Below are 23528 nucleotides of genomic sequence, written 5' to 3'. Positions count from 1 at the left end.
AAAAATTACTTAAATGATCGTCAATAATTGCCAATTAATTGTCAATCGCTAAATTAACTAATAATTTCAGCTGCACTACATTTTCTTGACGTGTAAGCAAAATTCTTTATTTGTAAAGTAACACAAGTTATCAAATAATTATAGTATATAATTAGTATATACAGTATTTCCCTCTGAAGTTTAGTGGAGTAGAAGTAGAAAGTGATTTACTGATAACAGTTCAGCCATCATCAACACTAGACTGTCGAAATAGCATTGTGTATTTAAATAAACTGTGTAATAAATCTTTTAACATTCAACATTGCCACCCAGTGGATATCATTGGAATTACACACAATGAGGGGAATAAGGACATATAGTCAAAGATGGGTGTTGCAGAGTTTTTATTACAGTAATTTGATTGCGAAAGAAGTCGACCGTTAACAATGCAGTTAAAGCACACAATATGCTTGTTCTCTACAGTCTATCGCCATCATACATGGTTGTGATCATAATGAAGTCAGTGATAATTGGTGTTATAAAATCCTAGAGACAGCATTACTTGAGTAGAATAACTAAATGTTAATGACAGCACAGTATATAACTTTAAAATAAAAAAAGAGTGAAAGTGCATGGTTACATAAATTGAGTTGTGAATTACTATCTTACTTACTATCATACAGGGTACAACTATTTCAATCTACATTTAAAAAGAAATGTGGCTTTACAACACAAAACATTGTAAATCTTATTTTATTTATTTTGAGGTAGGGCCTACAAATTAGACAATAAAAACAATATGTACAAGCATTTAATATAATTTATTCTCTATTGTTGCTCTTCTTATGACATCCCGATTCCAACCAACAGTGTCACCAAAAAGGTAAAGTTTCCCAGGAAGAACAGGGCCATCAGCAGGACATCAACTTTTATCTGACAATAGAATGCAATGTACATTAGAAATAAGCAGTATGTTATAGTTTCTTTGCATTTAGTCTTTTTTTGTCTTACCATTATTGATTCCAAAGTACCTGTAATCCAAAGAAAAGGAAAAAGTTAACTGCTGCACGATACTTTAACTTTTTTGACCTTTTCTTTTTTTTTTTATCATCTTACTCAAACTTGACAAAGAGCTATCAATAAAAGTGTACCCTAACAGTTCAAAGAGCAACCTGACCCACATAACAAACAAACCATGGGCCTAACACATACAGCATTTGAGTGACATAAACAAAACAAGAATAGCAGTAGCTTTGTTCATACATTAGCTGTTTAAAGTTCACATGACTCTAGACCAGGGGCGCTAACATGCGGACCGAGTCCGGACCCAGACCTATACAAACCCGGACCTATAATCAATAAATTATTAAGAAGTTTTCAATTTTGACAGGGCGCTTCTATTTTAACGGTGCAGCTTCACTCCGATGTATTTCGCGAAGGGCGGGGCTTCGCACCCGACACACACAAACACAAATCAACAAACACAAACACGTGCGCACACACCTACAGTCAGAAACATTGAATTTTGTGTCGCACGGAACTCGGACGGCATTTATTACTAAAAGACAGGATAATACATTTTACCTGTACTGTTAACCATCCATTTCAAATGGAACTCCAACAGTATGTAGAACAAAGCTTCCCAGCCAACGAAACCACCCATCACTTTTATCAGCCATTGGTCCAGAGTGCTGTCAATCAACTTCAGGCCTGTTAATATGGCTGCCACTGTGTGATGTCACATAAAAACAGTTTTTAAAACTTGTAGCAAGAGTTGACAGTAGTAGTAGTAGTAGTAGTAGTATTAGAGTATCATTTATTTTATTTTATTAAAAGAATGTACTAAAGCAGGCAATGTCTAGGCCTTAGGGCATTTAGAGCAGTTCATAATGTTATTAAGCAAGAGCTTACCAGCTAAAGCTTTTATAGCCACTCCATTCAAAGCATGCAACCAGTTGAACAGAAACCTCCTGTCAAAAAAAAGAGGACAGATATTAAATGATCAGCTGCTGAAATAAGACTGTCCTCGCTAGAAGAACAACAACACTGGTCACTTGTTGATTCAAATTAATTAATTAAAACTTATTAATATATCTAGTCTGTTCTGTTTGCACGCAGTGCTTTAAACACCCCCCGTGCTGTCTCAGAGAAGTAAAATACAGTGACTTTACATCAGCTATACACTCAGAGAGGGCAGGGAAACCTGTGCATATGGCAAATGGCACATTAAGAGCTTCAAAAAGCAGTGTAATGCTAATGAAGAGACCAGCTACCAACTACCTTGTCACAGTTGGCATGGGCTAGAGTATCACTGATGACCAAATATAACTATTTCATAATATTATGAAAACAAACTGCCACTCTGAAAATGAATTAATATTTGATCATTTTGATCAGGACTGAAGCTGGCATTGTCCGGCTGTAAGCCTGTGCTTAATGTGGTCTCCAGATGATTCTTCTCAACCCTTTCGACTCAAGCCCTCCATGGGGTGCAATCGAGAACGCTTTGAGACAAGCAACGAGGGCTCTGGCTGTTGGCTCGTTTCCATGACATGACAAGGAGTCAGCCATACATTTTTCCGTTCTTGGAGTGTGTCCGTTAATCACTTAATCACACACACACAAACACACACACACACACACACACACACACACACACACACACACACACACACACACACACACACACACACACACACACACACACACACACACACACAGGTACCTACTGTGGATGTTGTGGTCCACAGCGCAACAGAGCCAGTGTGGGCTGGAGGAATGAAAGGATCATAACCAGGCAACCTAACACAGGATGGGTTCCCTGAAAACAGCACATAGAAACAGATATACTTACTGGCATAAACGTATCACATTGAGAAAACTGTTTGTTCTTGAAATGCGTTACGAAGCAACGTGTCATATGATCTTAAAGATACATAGGATATGCCAGAATTTTAACTCAAAAGATAAAAAATATGAACTAACATTATCAACAGTATGTGAATAGGTTAGTTGAAGACGTCTATGTATTGTGTTGCAGAGATATCTACTCAAGTTAGCACGCTAACTGACTAGCGCCGGCCCATCTTGTCTAGTAATGCCTCTATAGGCGATAGTGAGTCAATGTAGCTGCAGTCTGCCCGAAGTACAGAGAAAGAAGGAGTAAAGCTGCCTTACCTGGGCAGGGCAGATACAGAGCTAGTCAATATTACATCCATGACCCCTGCACGTTTTGATAATTTGTTCTGATTAATCCAAAGTGGCAAAAACAACGAAACAACTCGCCTCCTCCCCCCGTTCCCACTGTCAGGAGTAGAGTGTTGTGCAGTGGCGACGGATGGTTATTTCGTTAGCAGTCAACAGATAGCACCAATTTAGCCAACTCCCTGCCAAAAGTCAAACTTTCTGTTGCTGCCGTTACACAGACATTTTCACCGGCCGAAAGCCGCTGAAAGCTCACCTCCTGGGAAGCAGTAGTATGTTGTCGCAGAGGACAAAACAAAAAAACACGAGTCTACTATCAAAACATAACGTTACACAGAAAGAAGAGGCCGACAGGCCTGACTTGACTGGCTGGCAGACAGACAGACAGACAGATAAGCAGGCTTTGTGATATAATTAACTCCTGAATGTATTAATATGTATTTGTTTTACTACAATTTGTAATAGTCAATTACTATATGTATTGGTGTACAACTGAAAAGAAGTATTATGTACTGAATGTATTCACTGCTCAGGACAAGAAATATTAGTGTAATACATGCTGGAGGTACTCCCCTCCTGTAGGGAGTGACTGAAGAAATACCAAGGAAGAAGGCTTTATCTGCTGAGGAGACTGAGGTTTTTTGGAGTGCAAGGGGCACTCCTTAAGACCTTCTTTGACTCTGTGGTGGCATCAGCTATTTTTTATGGAGTGGTCTGCTGGGGCAGCAGCATCTCGGCTGCTAACAGGAAGAAACTGAACAGACTGGTTAAGAAGGCCTACTCTGTCCTGGGGAGCCCTCTGGACACTATGGAGGTGGTGGGAGACAGGAGAATGACGACCAAGCTGTCCTCTCTATTGTACAACATGTCCCACCCCCTCCAGGACACTTTGTCTGCACTGTGCAGCTCCTTCAGCGACAGGCTGCTTCACCCGCGGTGTCTTTTGGAGATATATCGCAGGTCTTCTCTTCCTGCAGTGGTCAGACTATACAATCACCACGGCCCCTGGTAGACCACCACACCAAGGACAGAATATTCCACCACTGTTGTGCAATTATCACTGCCAGGCCAATCTGCATCTATAATTACCACTGCAATGTGCAAAATTCACTTTTTATAACCTCTGCAATTACCACTGCAATGTGCAATTATCACTGCCATGTGTATTATTCACTTTTACAACATTTTATCAACGACCTTGTACTAAGTTAGAGTAATCAGAATCAGGTTTATTGCAGAGTAGGTTTTCACATACTAGGAATTTGCCTTGGTATTTTGGTGCATCTGAGACATAATTTCCCAGCTTTTTAGTTTTTAGCTTCACATTCTGCCTCCGGCCACACAGGAAGTCGTCTACAGAGCTGTCGGCTCTGTAGGTGAAGTGCAGGGGTTCCAGTAGTCGGTTGGTTATGGCTTTGAGGTGTGACAGCACAAAGCACTCAAATGACTTAATTGGTCAATCTGTGGTCCATGTTTTTTTTAGAAAACCGCCAGACCGTGACATGGGTCGCCCTACCAGGTCAGTGAGCAGGGCGCCCTCATGACACAATTATAATGGTCTCATGACAGCCAAAATCAACGACATATGACAATGTAATGTAATGTTAACACAAAGCTAAATAGTTTATTTAAGTTTGATGATTAGGCCTGCTAGGGCATGTTTATGACAAATTATCACAACAAAGACATGTCAAACAATGTCAACTTAACATAACTGACATAATTGACCAAATGACACTTAATGGCAAAAGTCATAAACATTCATAAAGATTCCGTCATGTTCATGATTCATTGTCATTTACACAAGCAAATGATGATAAATAGATAACTTGAAACTATAATTCAGTACATTAAAAGGCCAATTCTTTGTGTAATCTGTATAAAATGCTGTTCAATCAGAAGCAGACTGCTTAAAAAGATAATGTCTTAACAATACACCAGGTGGTTGCAAAATGATTATGTCCCAGCAATACTGGTGTACTTACCCCAGACCAGGCTTTGGCGTATAAGAAGGATAGGATGAAGGCGATGATTGTGGCTGCTACCGTCACACTCATTAATGCAACATGGACCTGGAGGAACACAGACAGTGTAATATAATACTGCACAAGTTGAACACATAACGAGCTCAGGAGATGTGCAGGATCAACTACACCTGAGAGAGGACGGGCTTGGACCAACCTGTCCAAAGTGAGTTACTACAGTAACCCATTTAAAAGGAGCAGTCCAATATTCTCACTCTTCTAATTTGACTCTGGTTTTGTTTTCCTTTCAATGTGACTATATTTTTTATTAATTCATTTAATTTTGGTCGTGTACAACCATGGTGAAAGCCAGGTTGGATGCACAGTGCTTCCTACTGAGACCATTTGGACACATCAACAATGTATCTAAAATGTTTCTCTAATTAATATCCTCAGTAATTAATCTGAAGATCTCATCTCAATTTTGGTAAATTATGACAGTAAGTTATTATTTTAAATAATTTAAATATTTTTTTGATTAATAAATTCTGAATTGCCCTTTAAACTGACTGTATGGAATATGGTTTAGTTTGTTGGTACTATAATTGAGAATGTATAGAGAAAAGATCAGAATGCTGCACACTTTTTTGTTTGTTTGTTTGTTTATTAGGGCTGTCAAATTAGTGCGATAATTTTGATTAATCAGAAGAAAAAATAATGCGACAAAAAAACGCAGATTAATCACGCTCTTAGATGCCCCTTGACCCTTTACATCAACCGACGCGGCGCGGCCACATTAGCCTCATAATCATGATGTAAGCGGATGAGAAAACGTTACTTGGCCCAATGAATGGAAAATGTACATTTAATAAACTCCCGGATGTAACAGTTGATGCACCGCTCTGAGCAATTCCTGCAGCAAAGAATGTTCGTACCATCGGAGAACATCAAGCCTGAAATATCACCTCAACGCAAAGCACTTAGCAGCTAGCTCAGAGCTAGCTAGCACCACCGCTGTGATATAATTAACTTCTGAATGTATTGACATATATTTGTTTACCTCAATTATGTAATAGTCACCTACTTCATGTATTAGTGCACCACTGAAAATAAGTATTATACGCTTGTAGCTAGTTGTTTACTTTGCACCAAAGAGTATGAAGCACTGAATGTATTTATTAGTCCGGTAAAGGAAGCCCTAGAGTGAATATGCTATAGGAACGCCCTCCTCTAGGGGGTGTCCGAAGAACCCAAGGATGACGTCAGTGCTATCAGGTGTGGACACGCCTATGCGCCAACAAGGGGCCAATAGGACCTGGCCCTCAGCCAACCAATGGGAGAGGACAATGCCCTAGGGACCTGAGCTAAAGCTAACCGCAAAAATGTAGAATGACACTTTTCGGTAGAGTCTGGAGACAGAAAAACTACTTTAAATGTGGACTGTGGACTGATGAAACTGAAATGTCCACGGCTGTGTGTATTTTCTATTCTGCCATATCACTTTAATAAATACTTTGATATAATTAAGAAGTTTGCTGGTTTGATTAAACGGCGACAATCCATCCCCAAATTAAAGAATCACGACACCACTGATGCTAAAGTGAGCGACCTGTCTCGTCATACACTCTCGATCAGGCCTTCGGACACAGAATGAGTCAGTCTACCTGTGACAGATTAACAACTCAATCGCGAAATGGATCGCAATGTACTGCAGGTGGTAAAGGACAGGGGGTTAACGGAGGCTTTACAGATAGTGTCAAATGACACAACTTTTAAGCCGCCACAAGATATTGTGCAATGAAAGATGTTATGCCAGATTTGAAATTGCACCTTATGTCAAACTGATGCTCTGTGTTGTCTAACATAATTGTGGCATACAAGATATTGGAGAAATAGTATTGAAATAAAAGACACTCATCTTCCAAATCTTTTTTTAGCCTACTCATTGATTCACTCATCTTCCAAATCATTAGACAGCCCTAATATTTATATAATGCTCCCTTAAATTTCTAATCTTATATTGTTTTTGTCCTTGCGTCTGTCTGAATAAGATAACCTGATCAAATGTGGGATACATAAACAACATATTCTGTGGTAGATTGTTGTATTTTTGAAGTCTCACCAGAAACCAGACATCTTTGCCGCACAGGTTCTGTCCTTTGGATACTCCTTTCAGATATCGAGCTACCATCATTCCCAGTGATCCGATGGTCATCCAAGCTATCAGCATCAGTGCTCCTGAAACACAATTCAATTTTGGTGAGAACTGCAGCCCAGTTTGTTCAGTTAGGCAGTGTTTATCATATATTATATGTCTAATATATCTTTTGTTTTCTGTTTGAAGGTTTTCAACCTGATGAAACTAAGAAATAAATTCAAAATATGAGTCAAGTTGTCCAGGCGTCCTCTGTATTCTTCTGAGCCTTTCAAGTTAGGGCAGACATTGAATGAAAAACCACAGTAACTTCTGAGCCACATCCACCCCATGAAGAACTAGAAGAACTTGCCCACAATGAACCACTACACATAATCCACCACTGTTCTCATTTCATCTGTATATTGTCCCCAACCCTAGAAAATTCATCAAGACCATCACCAATTGCAACAGAAATGTGCGCATACTGGGAGATTTTACTGTAATGCCAAGCAAATTAATCATCTTGTTGATGGCGCTGTAGCCTCACTGCGAATAACACTCGACTCTGTCGCTCCTCTAAAGAAGAAGATCATAAAACAGAAAAAGAAAGCTCCATGGCTTAATTTATAAATCCGCAAACTAAAACAAAAGTTAAGAAATCTTGAAAGTAAATGGCGTTCCACTAAATTGGAAGAATCTCGTTTAGTCTGTTTAGATAATCTTAAAACGTATAAGAAGGCTCTCCGTAATGCCAGAGCAGCTTATTACTCTTCCTTAATAGAAGAAAATAAGAACAACCCCAGGTTTCTGCACTGTAGCCAGGCTGACAGAGAGTCACAGCTCTACAGAGCCTTTTGTTCCTATATCTCTCAGTAGTGACGACTTCATGAGCTTCAAGGTGAGGTGATGAGGTGGGAGTGGCTGGTTGGCGAGGTGAGAAGGAGGCGGGGTGTGGAAAAGTACCGGGCTGAGGTAGGAAGTACTGGAGCAGACTGTGATACAACCTGTCTCTATTATCTGGCTACGTACCACAATCCTTTAAAGTAGCTGTAATAAAACCACTTCTTAAAAAGCCTAGTCTTGATCCAGAGGTTTTAGCCAACTATAGACCGATATCTAACCTTCCCTTTCTCGCTAAGATCCTTGAGAAAGCAGTTGCAAAACAGTTATGTGATTTTTAATAGAATGATAGTTTATTTGAGGTTTTTCAATCTGGATTTAGAGTTCATCATAGCACAGAGACGGCACTCATGAAAGTTACCAATGACCTTCAATTGGCATCAGACAAAGGACTTGTCTCTGTTCTTGTCTTGTTAGACCTCTGTGCTGCTTTCGACATGATCATGACAATCTACAGAGACTGGAACATTGTGTTGGCATAAAAGGAACCGCACTAAACTGGTTCAAGTCCTATTTATCTGAGCGATCTCAATTATCGCTATTAGTATGTGTTAACGATAAATCCTCCATGACAGGAATTTTGGTGTTATCTTTGATCAGGATCTGTCTTTTAACTCCGACATAAAACAAATCTTAAGGACTGCCTTCTTTCATCTACGTAACATTGCAAAAATAAGACACATCCTGTCTCAAAATGATGCAGAAAAACTAGTCCATACATTTGTTACTTCAAGGCTGGATTACTGCAACTCATTGTTATCAGGTTGTCCCAAAAAGTCGCTTAAGACTCTTCAGTTGATCCAAAATGCAGTGGCACGTGTATTGACAAGAACTAGGAAACGGGATCATATTACTCCTGTATTAGCTGCTCTGCACTGGCTCCCGGTAAAATACAGAATATAATTCAAAATCCTTCTCCTGATTTACAAAGCAATTAATGGTCAGGCTCCAGCATATCTTAAAGATCTCATAGTACCTTATAAACCAACTAGAGCATTGCGCTCCCAGACTGCAGGGTTACTTGTAGTTCCTAGAGTCTCTAAGAGTACAATGGGAGCCAGAGCCTTCAGCTATCAAGCTCCTCTCCAGTGGAACCAGCTTCCAGTTTGTGTTTGGGAGGCAGACACCCTCTCCACATTTAAGAGCAGGCTAAAGAATTTCCTTTTTGATAAAGCTTATAGTTAGGGCTGGCTCAGGTTTGCCTTGGATCAGCCCCTAGTTATGTTGCTATAGGCTTAGACTGCCGGGGGACACCTCCCTGCTCTCCTTCTCTTCCTCCTCTCCCTCTCTATCTGTATGCATTTATGTAAATGTATGTTACTAACTCATCATCCGGGGCATCATCCCCGGAGTTTATGTGTCTTTCATGTGGCAGGTTGCCACTGATAAAGTTTAAAGTTTTCTGGATCATGAATCGTGGCTGCGCCTGCTGCCCTGGTCCTTCTGGACACCGGGAAGCCTTTTTGACATTTTCCTGGATTCATCCATACTTGCTCTTTTTTCAACACAACATAATTTCTGTCAAATGTTGTATTTGTACTATAGTGTTTATCCTTTACACATGACATCTATTCCACGTCTGTCCGTCCTGGGAGAGGGATCCCTCCTCAGTTGCTCTCCCTGAGGTTTCTTCCATTTTTCCCCCTTTAATTATTGAGTTTCTTTTAGGAAGTTTTTCCTTGTGCGATGCGAGGGTCTAAGGACAGAGGGTGTCGCATCCTGTACAGTCTGTAAAGCACACTGAGACAAATGTATAATTTGTGATATTGGGCTATATAAATACATTTGATGAATTTGATGATGAGGGGATTTGATCTGCAACAATACAAACTAATCAGGTGGAGCACACAAAGAAATGTTGGACACAACCAACCGCCCTATTTGCCCTAACATTACCAAGGTCATACTGAACCTGGCACTCTCACCACCAGACCTCTAAGTCACATTCCAGAGCTTCAATGTGAGCCATAACCATAGGCAGTGACCACCTTCCCACTTTCTCACTCACACTCCAGCACAAGCCATGACAACGATTGTACAACTACACAAAATCAAACTGGTAAACCTACAGGAAGCACATTGTCACGTATTGTCAAAAAAAACACGGAGATCATTCAGATCCCACACAACCGCCACATTGCATTAATAATTACCAATGCATGCGACACATGCATCCCGCTACACGGTAGCTGTGTCTCAATTCAGCCTTCGGAGGCTGGATTTGTAGACCGATTACGTCACAGCGGCCACAACAGGGGTGTCCCATTTCGGCGACTCCTTCAAATGCAGCCGACAAATGCAACCTTATTTTGCCGGATTTGGAGGATACATCTGATGTATCCTTCACGGCCGCAGGTATCCCAAGATTCATTGCGCGCCCAGAGAAGGTTTTCTCTGACGAAAAATGCCGCCCCTCGACGCAGCCGTAACAGCAAATGGATATACTTTTAAATGTAAGTATTGGGTCTTAACTCGCTCGAATAGCTAACCATACAAATGTTATAAAATCAAAGGACCTTAAAACTTAAAACCTTTTTTTGTTAAAATGATAGGTTAAGTTACAGGACGTTAGTTAAGCTAGCTGCTAGGAGCTGCTGTACAATGCAACTAAGTTGGCCTTTGAAAGTCAAACTTTTAACACCTTAACTTTCAAACCTAAGAGTTTTACATGTTGATTTATATTAGACATTATGCGCCGGTGATAAAGCATATCTTCAATCAAGTTTGAAAAGAAAAAAAGAAAAGTATTATCTCAGGCTCCGTTCTCTGGGAAAAAAATGCTAAAGTAAGCCTAGGTGACGGGAGCGGCAAAAGGTAGGGGCGTGAACAACTGGTGACGTACCAGGAAATCCCCCATAGACCGGACCGTCTCATTTCATAGACTGCTCGATTCGATTAAGGCTGCATCCTCCGCAGCAACAGCTCCCACCACATATCTTACACATGATCAAAAGGAAAATAAATTTACGCTGACACTACTTCAAATACAGATTACCAGATCATATCCAAACTAAACAAAAACAAACTGTGCACATACAAGAAAAATGGAAATTATTCTACAATGAATTGAAAATTGACTACAGATTTAACCAATCCAGCTTTTTATTGTGGAAAATAAAAAACATGAATGCTGCACAAAACAAAAGCAGTATACCAACTCATCAAGACAAAACCATTGAAAAAAACAAGTAAATAAACTCAATTCAGAAATCTCTTCCAAAACATTACCACTCTGAGATCCACACTTTGACCACAAATGGAAAGAAGCTGTCGACCAGGCCACAACAAATTCCTCCCCATCACTCACCTCAGCAGCTGACCACCCGCTGACACAACCCATCACCCCCCACTCAACCCCAGCTTTGATTTCAAAACTCACCTGAAAAAAATAATAAATAATAAAGCACCTGGTAAAAACAACATTGACACCATCCTGATCAAGCAAGCTCCAAAAAACAACTTCAACCTGTTCTCCCTCTCCTTCACCAACTGCCTCACCACCGGTCACTTCACCTGGCCCTGACAAATAGCCATAGTGATAATGATCCATAAACTCACTCACACCATGTTTTGTGTGTCGTTCTTGCATAGATTTAATTATGTATTTTTTCACTTTACTTAAAGCAATCAATGACCATGTCAGACATTTTATTGTATTACAACTGAGAATTATAATTATTATCCTTGCAAAAAAAGCGAGTGATCAGCAATTATGTATTAATTAATTATGTATTATGATAATTGACTTTATAAGTCATTATGAAATGCTCTATACTATGTTATGATTATTGTCATAAATCATTATGAATATTTACGAGGGTTTATAAATATAATTATACAGTGATATAAGCATATTATAACACATAAGTATGTTTATAATACATAAACAAATCAAATCAAATTTATTTATATAGCCCAATATCACAAATTACACATTTGTCTCAGTGGGCTTTACATACTGTACAGCATACATACTCTGTCCTTAGACCCTCGCACCACACAAGGAAAAACTTCCTAAAAGAAACAAGGGCATTATAGAAAGTGTAATCACAGTCCAGTTGCTGTCAAAGTGTTGGACAAACCAAGTGACAAATACCATTACTATCGTTACTGCTGCTAGCAGGACAAAAAAGAATGTATGGTTTCAGTTAGTGCTACTGTAGACATCTGTATGGGTAGGATCTCACCATGTACTTTGATGATATGAGGCCAACCAGCTTTTCTGACAAGTTGAGGTCTGGAAATGTCTACCTTTTCAGTGCTGATGAAGGTACCTGTATGGAACTGGATTCGTCCTGTAGGAGAGATGCATAAAACACATAGAGCAGAAAATTCCGCTTCAAGTTCTTTGTAGAACTTTGGAATGATGCTAGTAGTTTACATTGGAGACTACTGCTGCTCATCTTGTTTATCTTAGCCTGCTCCCTTTTTTGTATAATACCTTTTTTTTTGTCTTCAGCTTTGTTATTACTACCTGCCTGTTTGTACTGCGTTTGGGTCCTTTTAACCGCACCGTGACAATAATACCATTGTACTACTTTAGATCTCGGAATACTGTGACAAAAAAGGAGTTTCTTTCAAAACTACATTAATTATAGTAGAGACTTTGGGTAATTTTTTTCTCTTTCAAATTAGTTTGGCAAACCTTGGATTTTTTTTCACCCTGTGGGTCGACCACTCAGAGGGATAAGCATTGGGTTTGGGTGCATTGTTAGCCAAGCAAAGCAAGCAGGGACCTAGGCACGCTGACTCCTAGCATTGCAAAGCTAACCCTTCAGTGATCGCGAGGAACGGCCTGCCTGATCTGAACTAGAGTGGTGCGTTGTTATTAGACTTATGCGCTAGTCATAGATTGACCATAACATTTACCATGTTTGAAAAGAGGAGAGTTCATAAGTGTACTTGGTACCAGAAGACCCTAGGCCAAAAATTGCTAATCGATTCTGTGGTCGTATCATCAAATCTGGGGCCATATGTTTTGGACACTCTGGTGAACATGGGGGCAGAGCTGTCAACTGATCATCACGTGGTAGCGAGTTGGATCAGATGGGGAGGCTGCCGGACAGATCTGGTAATAGCAAACATGGGTGAACTGGGAACTTCTGTCTGAAGTTCCTGTCCATGACGACTTCAATTCCAATAATATTTTGTGCATCCCATGGGACGTTGGGGAACTGGAATCTGAGAGGGCCATATTCAAAACCTCCATTGTATAGACGAGCAACTGCTAGTAGTTGTGGTTAGAAATGAGTCAAGACTTTTTGCAGTAATCTAAGAAGGTGGTTAAGGAGGCCATCAAGCTGAAGATGGAGGTATTTAGAGGTCTCCTGAGGCAGCAGACAGCAGACAGAAAAGCATGGCTTGGCTAAGGCTGTGTTCAACAGGGGAGGTGGAGAGCAGACCCGGACTGGGGATATTATCGAGCGGTGGAGGAACTCCTTAACCTGACCAACACGTTCTCTGTGGAGGAGGCAGTGTTTGAAGGGGTTTAACGTAGTCAAAAAGCTATTCAGAGGCAAGGCACCATGGATGTTTAAGGCTCTGGACATTGTTGGGCTGTCTTGGCTGACACGGCAGACCGGGGTGGATGTGGGAGACAGTAGCTTAGTACGTAGAGACTTGGCGGTTCTAGTCCCTGAATGGACCAAGTACGAAATGTGGACTTTTAGAGGTGCATGTTTGCCTCCTCGGGACTGCCGAGGTGCCCTTGAGCACCTCTACAATGCTCCCCAGGTGCTGTATAGTAGCTACCCACTGCTCCTAATACTAGGATGGGTTAAACGCTGAGTCCAAATTTCACTTTTCACTGTCTGTGCTGTGTACATGTGACGATAAGTTGATTCTGATGTGGTTTTCCATTTTTTTTATTAAAAAGGGGGCAGGAGGGTGAGCTCCAATTAACCGGGAATCACCCTGCCCGGGTAAATTTTATTCCAGGCTGCTGGAAAGGAGGCTCTGACTGATTGTCAAACCCCAGATCAAGGAGGAGCAATGCATATTCCTTCCTGCCAGTGATTCAGCTCTGTCTTGCTAATCGAAAGGTCGGCGTGTTAGTCTACATGTCAAAGCGTCCTCAGGGAAGATACCAAACCTCAAATCTCTCCTAAAGGCATAACCATCAGTGTGTGAGTGTTTGTGAATGAACATTATATTAGATGAGGATCAGTTTGGCACTGTGTATGGCAGCCCTGTCATCAGTGTATAAATGCTTGTGTGTGTGTGTGTGTGTGTGTGTGAAAGGCTAAAATGTTTTCATTACCATTGCTGCTGGGTCCATGGGCAAACATGAGATGGTAGGTTTTGTTTAAACCAGTGGTCCTTAGAGGAGAAACATTTTGTCTGGAGGTGAAGGAACAGCTGATCACCCCATCCTGCACCGATGCTCTTACATCAGAAACATTCCCCTGATGGACAGTTAGAAATTATTTCAACTTAAAGTTAGATCCACAGTTACATGTGCTCATTGTAAGAGATCAAATATTTCACGGTCTGAGCAGCAAAATTCTGGCCTTACACCTTGTCAAGATTTTAATAAGTGGGATCAGAAGAACTGTAGTACCAGAGGAATAGCTTGTGGAGCTGTTCGTCCTGTTGAAAAGGCATGCTGCAACCACACCAGGCCATTTCTGCCTATGCCACAAACATAAATGTCATCGTTTCCCTGCCGAAAGACAGTTAAAAATAAAAAACAGTGAATTGTAAAGCCACATTCAAGGCTCTTGTTAACAGGAAAGTGGACAGATCAAAAAACATGTGATAATTGTTCAGGCAGGGCTTAATGAATAAATGTCATCCTCACGTCATATGGAAATATGACTTGAGGATACCAGATTGACGAAAGTAACGAGAGAAACAAAGAACATGAGTGGAAAGCGGGAGCTTTGAATCCCTCTCTGTGTGTAAGGCCGTATATGATAATGGCGCCAGGTTATAGAAGAACATTAGTGTGCATGCTACTCTGTGTCCCTCGCATACAATCCTAACCCATCAAATCGGCGATGTGGCAAAGCCACTTAATGTCTCCCATTCGCTCATAACAACAGATCACACAATAAAGCTCAGTAAATAAAAACCAAATCAATGCATTGCAAGGAGAATATTACAATGTTGGACGGATGATGCACCTGATCTGCCCACAGATGGATTTACTATTTAATCCTCCAGGTACACAGAAAGTACAAATGCACTTCTGCACAAGAGGTACGTTTATTGTTAGAATTGTTACAAAACAAGAAACATTTACATTACCATCATCTGATCATCTGAGAATCCAAAAGAGATGTATCCATCAGAAGGACCTGTCATCTCATAGCAGACGGCTGCATCAGTGTGAGACAATGTCATGGCTGACATGAAATAACAGTCAGCACTGGCTGCAGGGTCACAGTTTGAAGGCTGACTGAAACACATCTTGGTGACACCACAATCTGCACTGGAGATACTCTTCTGCAGGAGGAAGACTAAATCATGTTAATATAAGCAGAGAAACACATTTCAGTCCAAAAAAAAAATTACATTGGATGTAATACAGGCTTTTTTGCAGAATCATTATATATAAATAAATATATAATATAAATAATTGGTGATGCCATTGTAATCATTATATATAGTCAATAAAGTTTTGGTATTAACCCTTGTGTTGTCTTAGGGTCAAAAATGACCCCCTGTGATGTTTAGCAGCAGAGAAAAAACCCTAAACTACCTTTTTTCAACTTGAAATTTGATGACTTTTCCTGACGTGAGCCCAACATTTGAAAAAGTTAAAAATGTTTTTTGTTTATAATTTCATGGGAGCTGTACACCACCAGGGTACACAGTTTATCCTAGGTTCATTTTTGTCAAAAGATTATTCCTGCCACTGATTGATCTCAGAAAAACCACAACTTATTTGGAAAGGTGTATCATTACCCACCCATGACCTAAGTTTTTTAATTGTTATTGTACAGTATATGAGAATTTCACTTCTGTTGTTTTAGTTTGATTCAAAACTTTTTTTTTACACATTTCTTTTACTTTCTTAGGCTACATAAGTACCATCTAAAGCTAGAAAATGAAATGATAATAATATTCCTCTAGTTTAGTAAAGAAAAACATAACAAGTGTGCTATAAAAGACACTTTTCATTGCTTTTTCCCCGGGGAATGTGATCAAGAGTTTGTTTTTGCTTCGGTGTGAATAAACTCCATTTGTATCAAACTTTAAAAACTTCTCCAGTGAAATACTTTCTTGTTCATTTATTATGCTGAGATTAAATAAGACCAGAAATACAATAGTTTAAAAGAGATTGAAAACGAAAGTGTCAGTGAGAGGAGAGCCTGCTCCCTCCTTTCTGGCCCGAGGGACGGGTACTCTTATCCGACAGCTTCACCGATGGAGTCTTTTTGTCGTTTTTCCCTCATTTTGCTGAGCGAAGCTTTGCTTTGTAAAGTTAATATAACACAATTCATCTATAAAAAACTAAACAGGATACAGAAATTAATCACCATCCTGCCATTATTGTAACACTTGAGACAAAAAGGTTGGTTGACAGCATAGGATGACCCTTTTCTCTTCACCTCCTTAAACAAAGTTTAAGGGCTTTGGCCCTTGCTTCATAAACTGGATTTAAAAACTATTTAACAAACCATCAGAGTATGTAATTACCATCGGAATAATATGCAACTTAAACAGAGGCACTAAGCAAGGATAACCACTATCACCATTGCTTTTTGCACTTTTCTTTTAACTACTCGCCTAGCCATGAGACAAAATGAGAGCATTTCAGGCATAAACATATTTTTTATTCCACCGATGACATTTTGCTTTACCTAAGAAACCCATCAACATCCCTCTCATCAGTTCACAATCTTATTAACAGCTTTGGCAGGGTTTCTAGAGTCCTAGATTCTGCCTCTTAATCATTTTGACTGGGATGCTGAACCAACCATAATTACTTATTCAAATTCAATTATACTCCATTATGACAAAGCATCAAAAAAGACATGGACAGATGGAATTGACTCCAAATCTCGTTAATTTGCTGAATCTCTGCCATCATAATTAAAATTCTGCCAAAAATTAACTACCTATTTCCCATGACCCCTTTTAACCCACCCCTGGACTGGTTTTCCTCTCTGAACACAATAGTCAGTACATTATACTGGAAAGGAAAAAAGCTAAGATTCAAAATAACAACACTTCATAAACCCAAACAATATGGCGGATTTGAGGCACCAAACTTCTACCACTACTTCCTATCTCACCAGCTTCAGTGAATGCAACACTGGAAAAACAACCCCAAATAAGCCTGGCCCAATATCAAACAAAAAGTTTGCAAATATCTCCCCATTCGGCATATTGCATTTCATAGACAACTCAGTTTTCCAAATGCAATACCATAAACACCACCCTTACTGCCCGGTGGAAAGCAATGATTAACTCAAACCCAAACTATCTCCCTCTGCTCTGACTCCCATGTGCCATAACCCTATGTCAACAATAAATATGGAACCCATCAATTTCCCTACATGGAAGCAGAGAGGAGTTACCAGCCTGGGGCCCCTTTTTAGTGGAATATTTTAACAGACCATGTTAACCTCGCTTTAAAGAAAACCTGTTCCCCTTTCGTGCAGTAAATCCAGAGAGGATTCCTTTTTACCCCTCTCATGGCCAGACCCTCCCAACACTAATAGAATAATAATAAGCGTTCCTCTTTTTGTCTCTTCCCCCTGCCTTTTCCTCCTCCTCTTTGTCTTCTCTTTTTTGTATTATGTGTTAGTATTACTGATAGTTGTTGTAAATAATTGTGTTATCCACTGTGGTAAATGATAATAAAAAATATATTTAAAAAGAAAGAAAGAAAGAAAAAAAGACGGCCAGTATCACACCTTATTCCTATTATCATTATTACTTACAACAAGTGGTGCAGGTTGTTGTATTTTAGTTGTTGTTGTTGTTGTTGTTGTAGAGGGAAGACTTGCAGATCCACCATTACTGTCATTAGTGAAGGTCATGACTGGACTTGTAACGTCAACCCAGAATATCCTGTAATTCTGCACGAAGGAAGCACTGCAAACAGACCCAAATCAGTTTTCATGAATCAAGGTCAAAACACATGGGGATTATGCAAAGTACTTTGGTGATCCACTTGAGCATGACAATAGAAAAGAACGGAATTGAACAAAATAGCTTTATTCAATTTTACCGGAACTGAATCGGTTTTGCGTCTCTAGATGCTGCTGATCTCCATGTCACCTGAATGGAGGCCTTAGCAGAGTTTGATCTGTGGGATACACCTGAGTTCTGGACGCGCACACACACACACACACACACACACACACACACACACACACACAAAATGTCACCTTATTGTTGACATTTTTACACATTTATCTATTTTCTTTTGTGACAAATTTTATTGTGTATAGAATTGCCTATAGGAACACCATGCTTTGCATTTAGTATTGGCAGGTTTATCTTGCACTGAAATGCTATACACCTCTTCACTTTATTTTCTGTGTTGTGATCTGATTTTAAGGGCAGGTTAGGCCAGAAAGTTGAAGTTGATAGAGGAACACTGACAGTTGAAATATCTCAGCATTTTAGTTTACATTGAATAGTGCAAATGTATGGTATGTTATTGTAATGTGTTCACCAGAGTAAAGTACAACTTAAATAAAGACACTGTCTTGCTGGTTGCTGGAAAATGTAATAATTTACAATGTTGTTCATCAGGTAACTGATGAAGGTCAAACAGATCGAAATGTCATAAATAAATAAATATTCCAGGAGTAAATGTTTACTTTCTCGTGGTATAGTGTTGCCTGCAGTAGGTTTGCATGCTGTTTACAGTAAAGTCTGCTCAATGGGAGTAAACTCACAGGTATGTGGCTGCAGTTGAGGAGCTGAGCTGCCCCTGCTGTCAGGGCAAAGGAGCCAACAGGAGATCGACCCCCCACCTCTCTAGCCTGTAACAGGAAACCAATGAATGGTGTGGAGGTTAGAGCCAGGAGCTTAACTAGGGGGATAAAAAAAACAACAGCTCTATATTTGCAGCCAGGAAAGCACTTTTGACAATTTACACACATACATGTTAAATACAGTTACACATGACATACAAAGCACATTTAAACAGTCATGAAAATTCCAGTAAATATATCACATTATATATAGTTAGCAGCACACTGATTTTGGTTTAGCAAACATGTAAGGAGTCAGAAGAGATATTACTATTAACAATGATTGGTGAGTGAACTCATTATCTAAAGGTGTTTCACATGTGTCAACATGGAAAGGCAAAATAGTTCAGCAAAGTCCAAAAACAGTTTTGTCAAAAGTGTGTTAATAAATTGCAAACTCGGTGTTACACACGTGAGTTGTGTTTACAATTCAGCAAAAGATGTGATATTAAATTTCAAACCGAGTGTAAAGTAGATAAAGTGCATTCTGTTTAACACACTTGGTAAATGCTTTGGCTACAAGTGGTAATGATTTCAAAGATAGTCCTCTATGAGTGTTAAGGCATTCAGATATAAACTATATTAATGAATATACAGTATAATAGCTGCATTACACTAACCCAAGGTTTAGATAAGCCTGATGCTTACCTTTCACCACCTCTCCGAGTCTGTAGCTGCTGTGTTCCGTTGTGACGGCAAAGGGTGCTGGTTCTGTCTGTCGGCTCAGCCCAGAGTGGTGGGGTTTCATGTCGTCACAGCTGTCCATAACTTGACCCAAGCTGTAGCACCGAACCAGAGGAGCAACACACACCAACAGCAACACAACACGTTCCATTGCAATTAAAAGGTTACCACTCTATTCATTCAGCTGTAATTACAGCTGGTGAAAACAGAGACCATGAGTATATAATGCTGTTATTCAACTGAAAGTAGCTCAGGTGGAGTCTGTGTGGGAAACAATGACTAAGGGAGGGAAGGAGGTAGGGAGGAGGGATCTATGTGGCACTGTGAGGTGGCCACGTAGACAGATTTACACCTGCTTTGTTTATCGTAATTAGTTCTCTGCACATAGTAACAGGGAATAGGAAAGATACAGAGAGAGAGAGAGAGCTGTGTATGTGTGAGACACTGCTGTTGCTAGGCAATGGCTTTTCCTGCTTGTTAAAATAGCAAAGTTTAGCAAGATGAGAACTCCTCTTAACCGGCCAGTAGGGGCTGCAAGTGATCAACAGTAAAGTTGTCTAGTGGCAGTAAATTAATAGTGTAAATTACAGTTGTCCCATGAATAAACACTGCAGCTCTCCAATACCGAAGAAGTTCCTGTATCTGCTGGGCAAAAAGTGAAGGGAGAGTCTGTGGGATTACAAACTGGCTTGGTTGCAAAATGAATTTACATTTATTTATTCAGTGCCTTTTTATTGGGCATCAGACTTGCATTTATGCGCGTATTAACGAACAAATTGTCACAAACATCCTCATTTTACAGCTAAACACTGAAATATGTTTTTTAACATTTGAGGCGAGAAATAAACAATGCAGTATCATAATCCTATCAGCGCTGCCTATAGTTTGATCAGAGTTCAAAAGCAGTGATTGACTGCGCTGGAGACTTCTCGGTTCTGGCTATTATGACCCACAATCCTTTGCACTGGGGATATACGAGCAAGAGGTTCAAAGTTAGAGGTGCAATGTTATGACAAAGTAGTATGTCTCAATTGTATGTTTTCTGCATGCAAGAGTGCATATGTTGTACTGTAAGTGTAGCTGCAGTACATAATTAAAGTAAAAAGAAAAAGTAACCTGTCGTGATCCTGGCTTTTAGTTTTTCTGTTTCCTGTTTTACTTTGTAAGGAACCCAAGCCTTGTGTCATGTCTTGTTCAACTGTTGGCCGGATCCTAAACTGAACTGCTCCCCTACCCAAAATTGTATAACTTGTAGTCTGCTAAAGTGATTCAGTCCTTCTCTTAGAGTGTGCGGGCCCAGCTGGTGTTTTATTGTTGTTGTTTTATTTATATTTTTTTTGATTTTTGGAAAGCTGGAGATGGAAATCACATGTTTATAAGATGTATGTATTTTATCTATTAGTTATTATCATAAATGCATTTAATGATTGATGAGTTGTGTAGCTTTTGTTTCCCTGACGAGTACTTCCTTGCGATGGCAGAGTTGGGAAACATGTCCACTGCGACTGAAATCATTGCAGAAGCTGAAGGCTACATTATTTCGGTGCAAAGCATTGACATCTTTACCTCAACTTTGGTCACTTGGTCTGCCTCCGACACAGTTGTCACAAATGAAGTCATTGACAATGTTTTTGTGCCTCTTGGTCGAGCTTGTGCTTATATGATTTTTAATGCTGGCGAACATCGCTTTTTCCGTCCTGTGCAATGCTAACATCTGAATGGCACACTTTACAAAAAGCATAAGTTTGCCCGACTCTGCTTTTTATTAAATAAGGGAAGGTCTCCTCCCATTTGGCTAGGTACTTGTATAAAGTTTTAACTTGTTTGGCAGGTACAACTCTGTCTCCATCTATCTCCTGTTCACTGTGACTCAACCATATCTCTTCTTCTTCTGTGTTATTGCTCCTGTTTTCTTCTTCTGTGTGTTTACTGGCGGATAACATTTTTCAGCCAAAGTTAAACATAATACTGCTACCTGCTTTACCCGAGGCTACTTTACAACTGTACACTTTTTTTAATAATGCCTATTTTTATTTTTGAAAGGTTAAAAATACGGGATAATTACAGGTAAATATTTAAACGGGAGGACAGCGGGATAGAGGAGAAAATACGGGATTATCCCTCCAGTAGAATTCCACACACATGGAGAATCTATGACGAAGCGCTCTGAGCCAGTTCTGCTCCATGTGGAACAACCATCTATATGTTCTGAGGCTTAGCATATTTGGTGTCATTCCGCGCACCCAAGAACAACAAGAATTGTATATCAACTTTGGTGTTATAGTTACAGTACACATGTTTTACAAAAATGGTAGCTGGTTTAATTCCGGACAGGGACCATTGTAAGGTCAGCAGGAGACTGACCACTGTTGATTGTGTTGTTTGGGTCAAAGGTCATACAGAACCTCCAGGATGGTAGCCATGGATGAGGCTTGGCTTTCACAGCTGAACTGGCAGTGCTGGCCATTCTCATTGGTCAGCCCAGGGAGACCCTTCCAAGGTGACCTAGAGGAAGGCATTGGAGAACAGAGTAGTCATTTATCACAAACATGGTTGAAACAGATTTATTAATGGTAGATATCCTTTCATTGATTTCCTACACTTATGGATTATCCCGGGAAAAACGGGAAGGTTTAATATCTTTGGACGCTGAGAAAGCTTTTGATTGTGTGGGAGTGGGAATATCTCTTTTTCACTCTAGAGAAATTTGGCTTTCGCAATAAATGTGTTACCTGGGTTAAGCTGCTCTATTCTTCTCCTCAAGCCTCAGTTAGAACAAATTATACTTAGTGAGAATACTTTCCTCTCCATAGGTCCACCAGACAGGGTTGCCCATTGAGCCCTCTGCTGTTTGCCATCGCTATTGAACCCCTGGCCATCGCGCATCGCTCTAACCCCACCGTCACTGGGATAACCAGAAATGGCACAGAACAGAGGGTCTCTCTTTATGCGGATGACCTTCTTCTGTACATTTCAAACATGGGTTTATCTATCCCTACCGCACTTGCCACACTGGACTCATTCAGTTTCATATCAGGCTATAAACCTAGTCTAGGTAAAAGTGAATTATTTCCTGTAAACGCAACCATATCTAAATACCCTTTACATAATTTCCCATTTAAAATATCTCCATATAGTTTTACATATCTTGGATTTCAAGTTACAACATTTTTTTAAAAGGCAAATTTTACACCTTGTTTAGCACATATGCAACAAGACTTTGAACGCTGGTCACTGCTCCCACTAAATGTAGTGTAATGTAGTGTATACCTATTTTCCTCCCTCAAGTGTTTTTTTTTTTTTAATTGATAGCCTGATTTTGGAGTTTATTTGGAACAAAAAACCTCCAAGATTACGTAAGAACTTTTTACGACTGGGCTTCTAACCTTAGGATCTTGCAGTACTGCCTGCTTGGTTGGCTATGGAATCTTTATCGCTTTATCCTGTATCGCTGACATCTCTTGTACACTCCCCCATCAACTTCCCCTTATCCCCCTATGTTAAAAATATAATTGTTACAACCTCCTTATTTAGAACCCGTTCAAATATTACTTTGGTTTGCAAGCTTTTTCTACCTCTGCTCCACTAGTTGTAAATCATGTTTTTCCCCCCTCCATATCGTATGGTGCATATGGTCCAACCTTGGCATTAAACAATTCAAGGATCTATATGTTGATAATACATTTGCATCTTTTCAACAGCTCTTGGAATTGTTCACTCTTC

General features: G+C 39.9%; 1 protein-coding gene across 1 annotated transcript; it reads right to left on the bottom strand.

The window, feature by feature from the left end:
• Positions 1 to 380: 380 nt before the first annotated feature.
• Positions 381 to 20044, bottom strand: LOC115025774 (putative ferric-chelate reductase 1). The gene is made up of 15 exons (XM_029458236.1): positions 19770 to 20044; positions 19044 to 19180; positions 18368 to 18465; positions 18078 to 18231; positions 15433 to 15630; positions 14744 to 14845; positions 14444 to 14588; positions 12372 to 12479; positions 7270 to 7385; positions 5169 to 5255; positions 2709 to 2800; positions 1891 to 1949; positions 1564 to 1707; positions 991 to 1010; positions 381 to 912 (listed from the first exon to the last, which is right to left on the bottom strand). Exons 1-15 carry the CDS (start codon positions 19954 to 19956, stop codon positions 823 to 825), a joined length of 1737 nt encoding a protein of 578 aa, XP_029314096.1. The 5' UTR covers positions 19957 to 20044; the 3' UTR covers positions 381 to 822.
• Between the last annotated feature and the right edge of the window lie 3484 nt (positions 20045 to 23528).

The sequence above is a fragment of the Cottoperca gobio genome, chromosome 20, assembly GCF_900634415.1.
Source record: "Cottoperca gobio chromosome 20, fCotGob3.1, whole genome shotgun sequence".
Classification (NCBI taxonomy): domain Eukaryota; kingdom Metazoa; phylum Chordata; class Actinopteri; order Perciformes; family Bovichtidae; genus Cottoperca; species Cottoperca gobio.
Note: the sequence above shows the minus strand (reverse complement) of the source record. Positions and strands in the feature narration are given on the sequence as shown.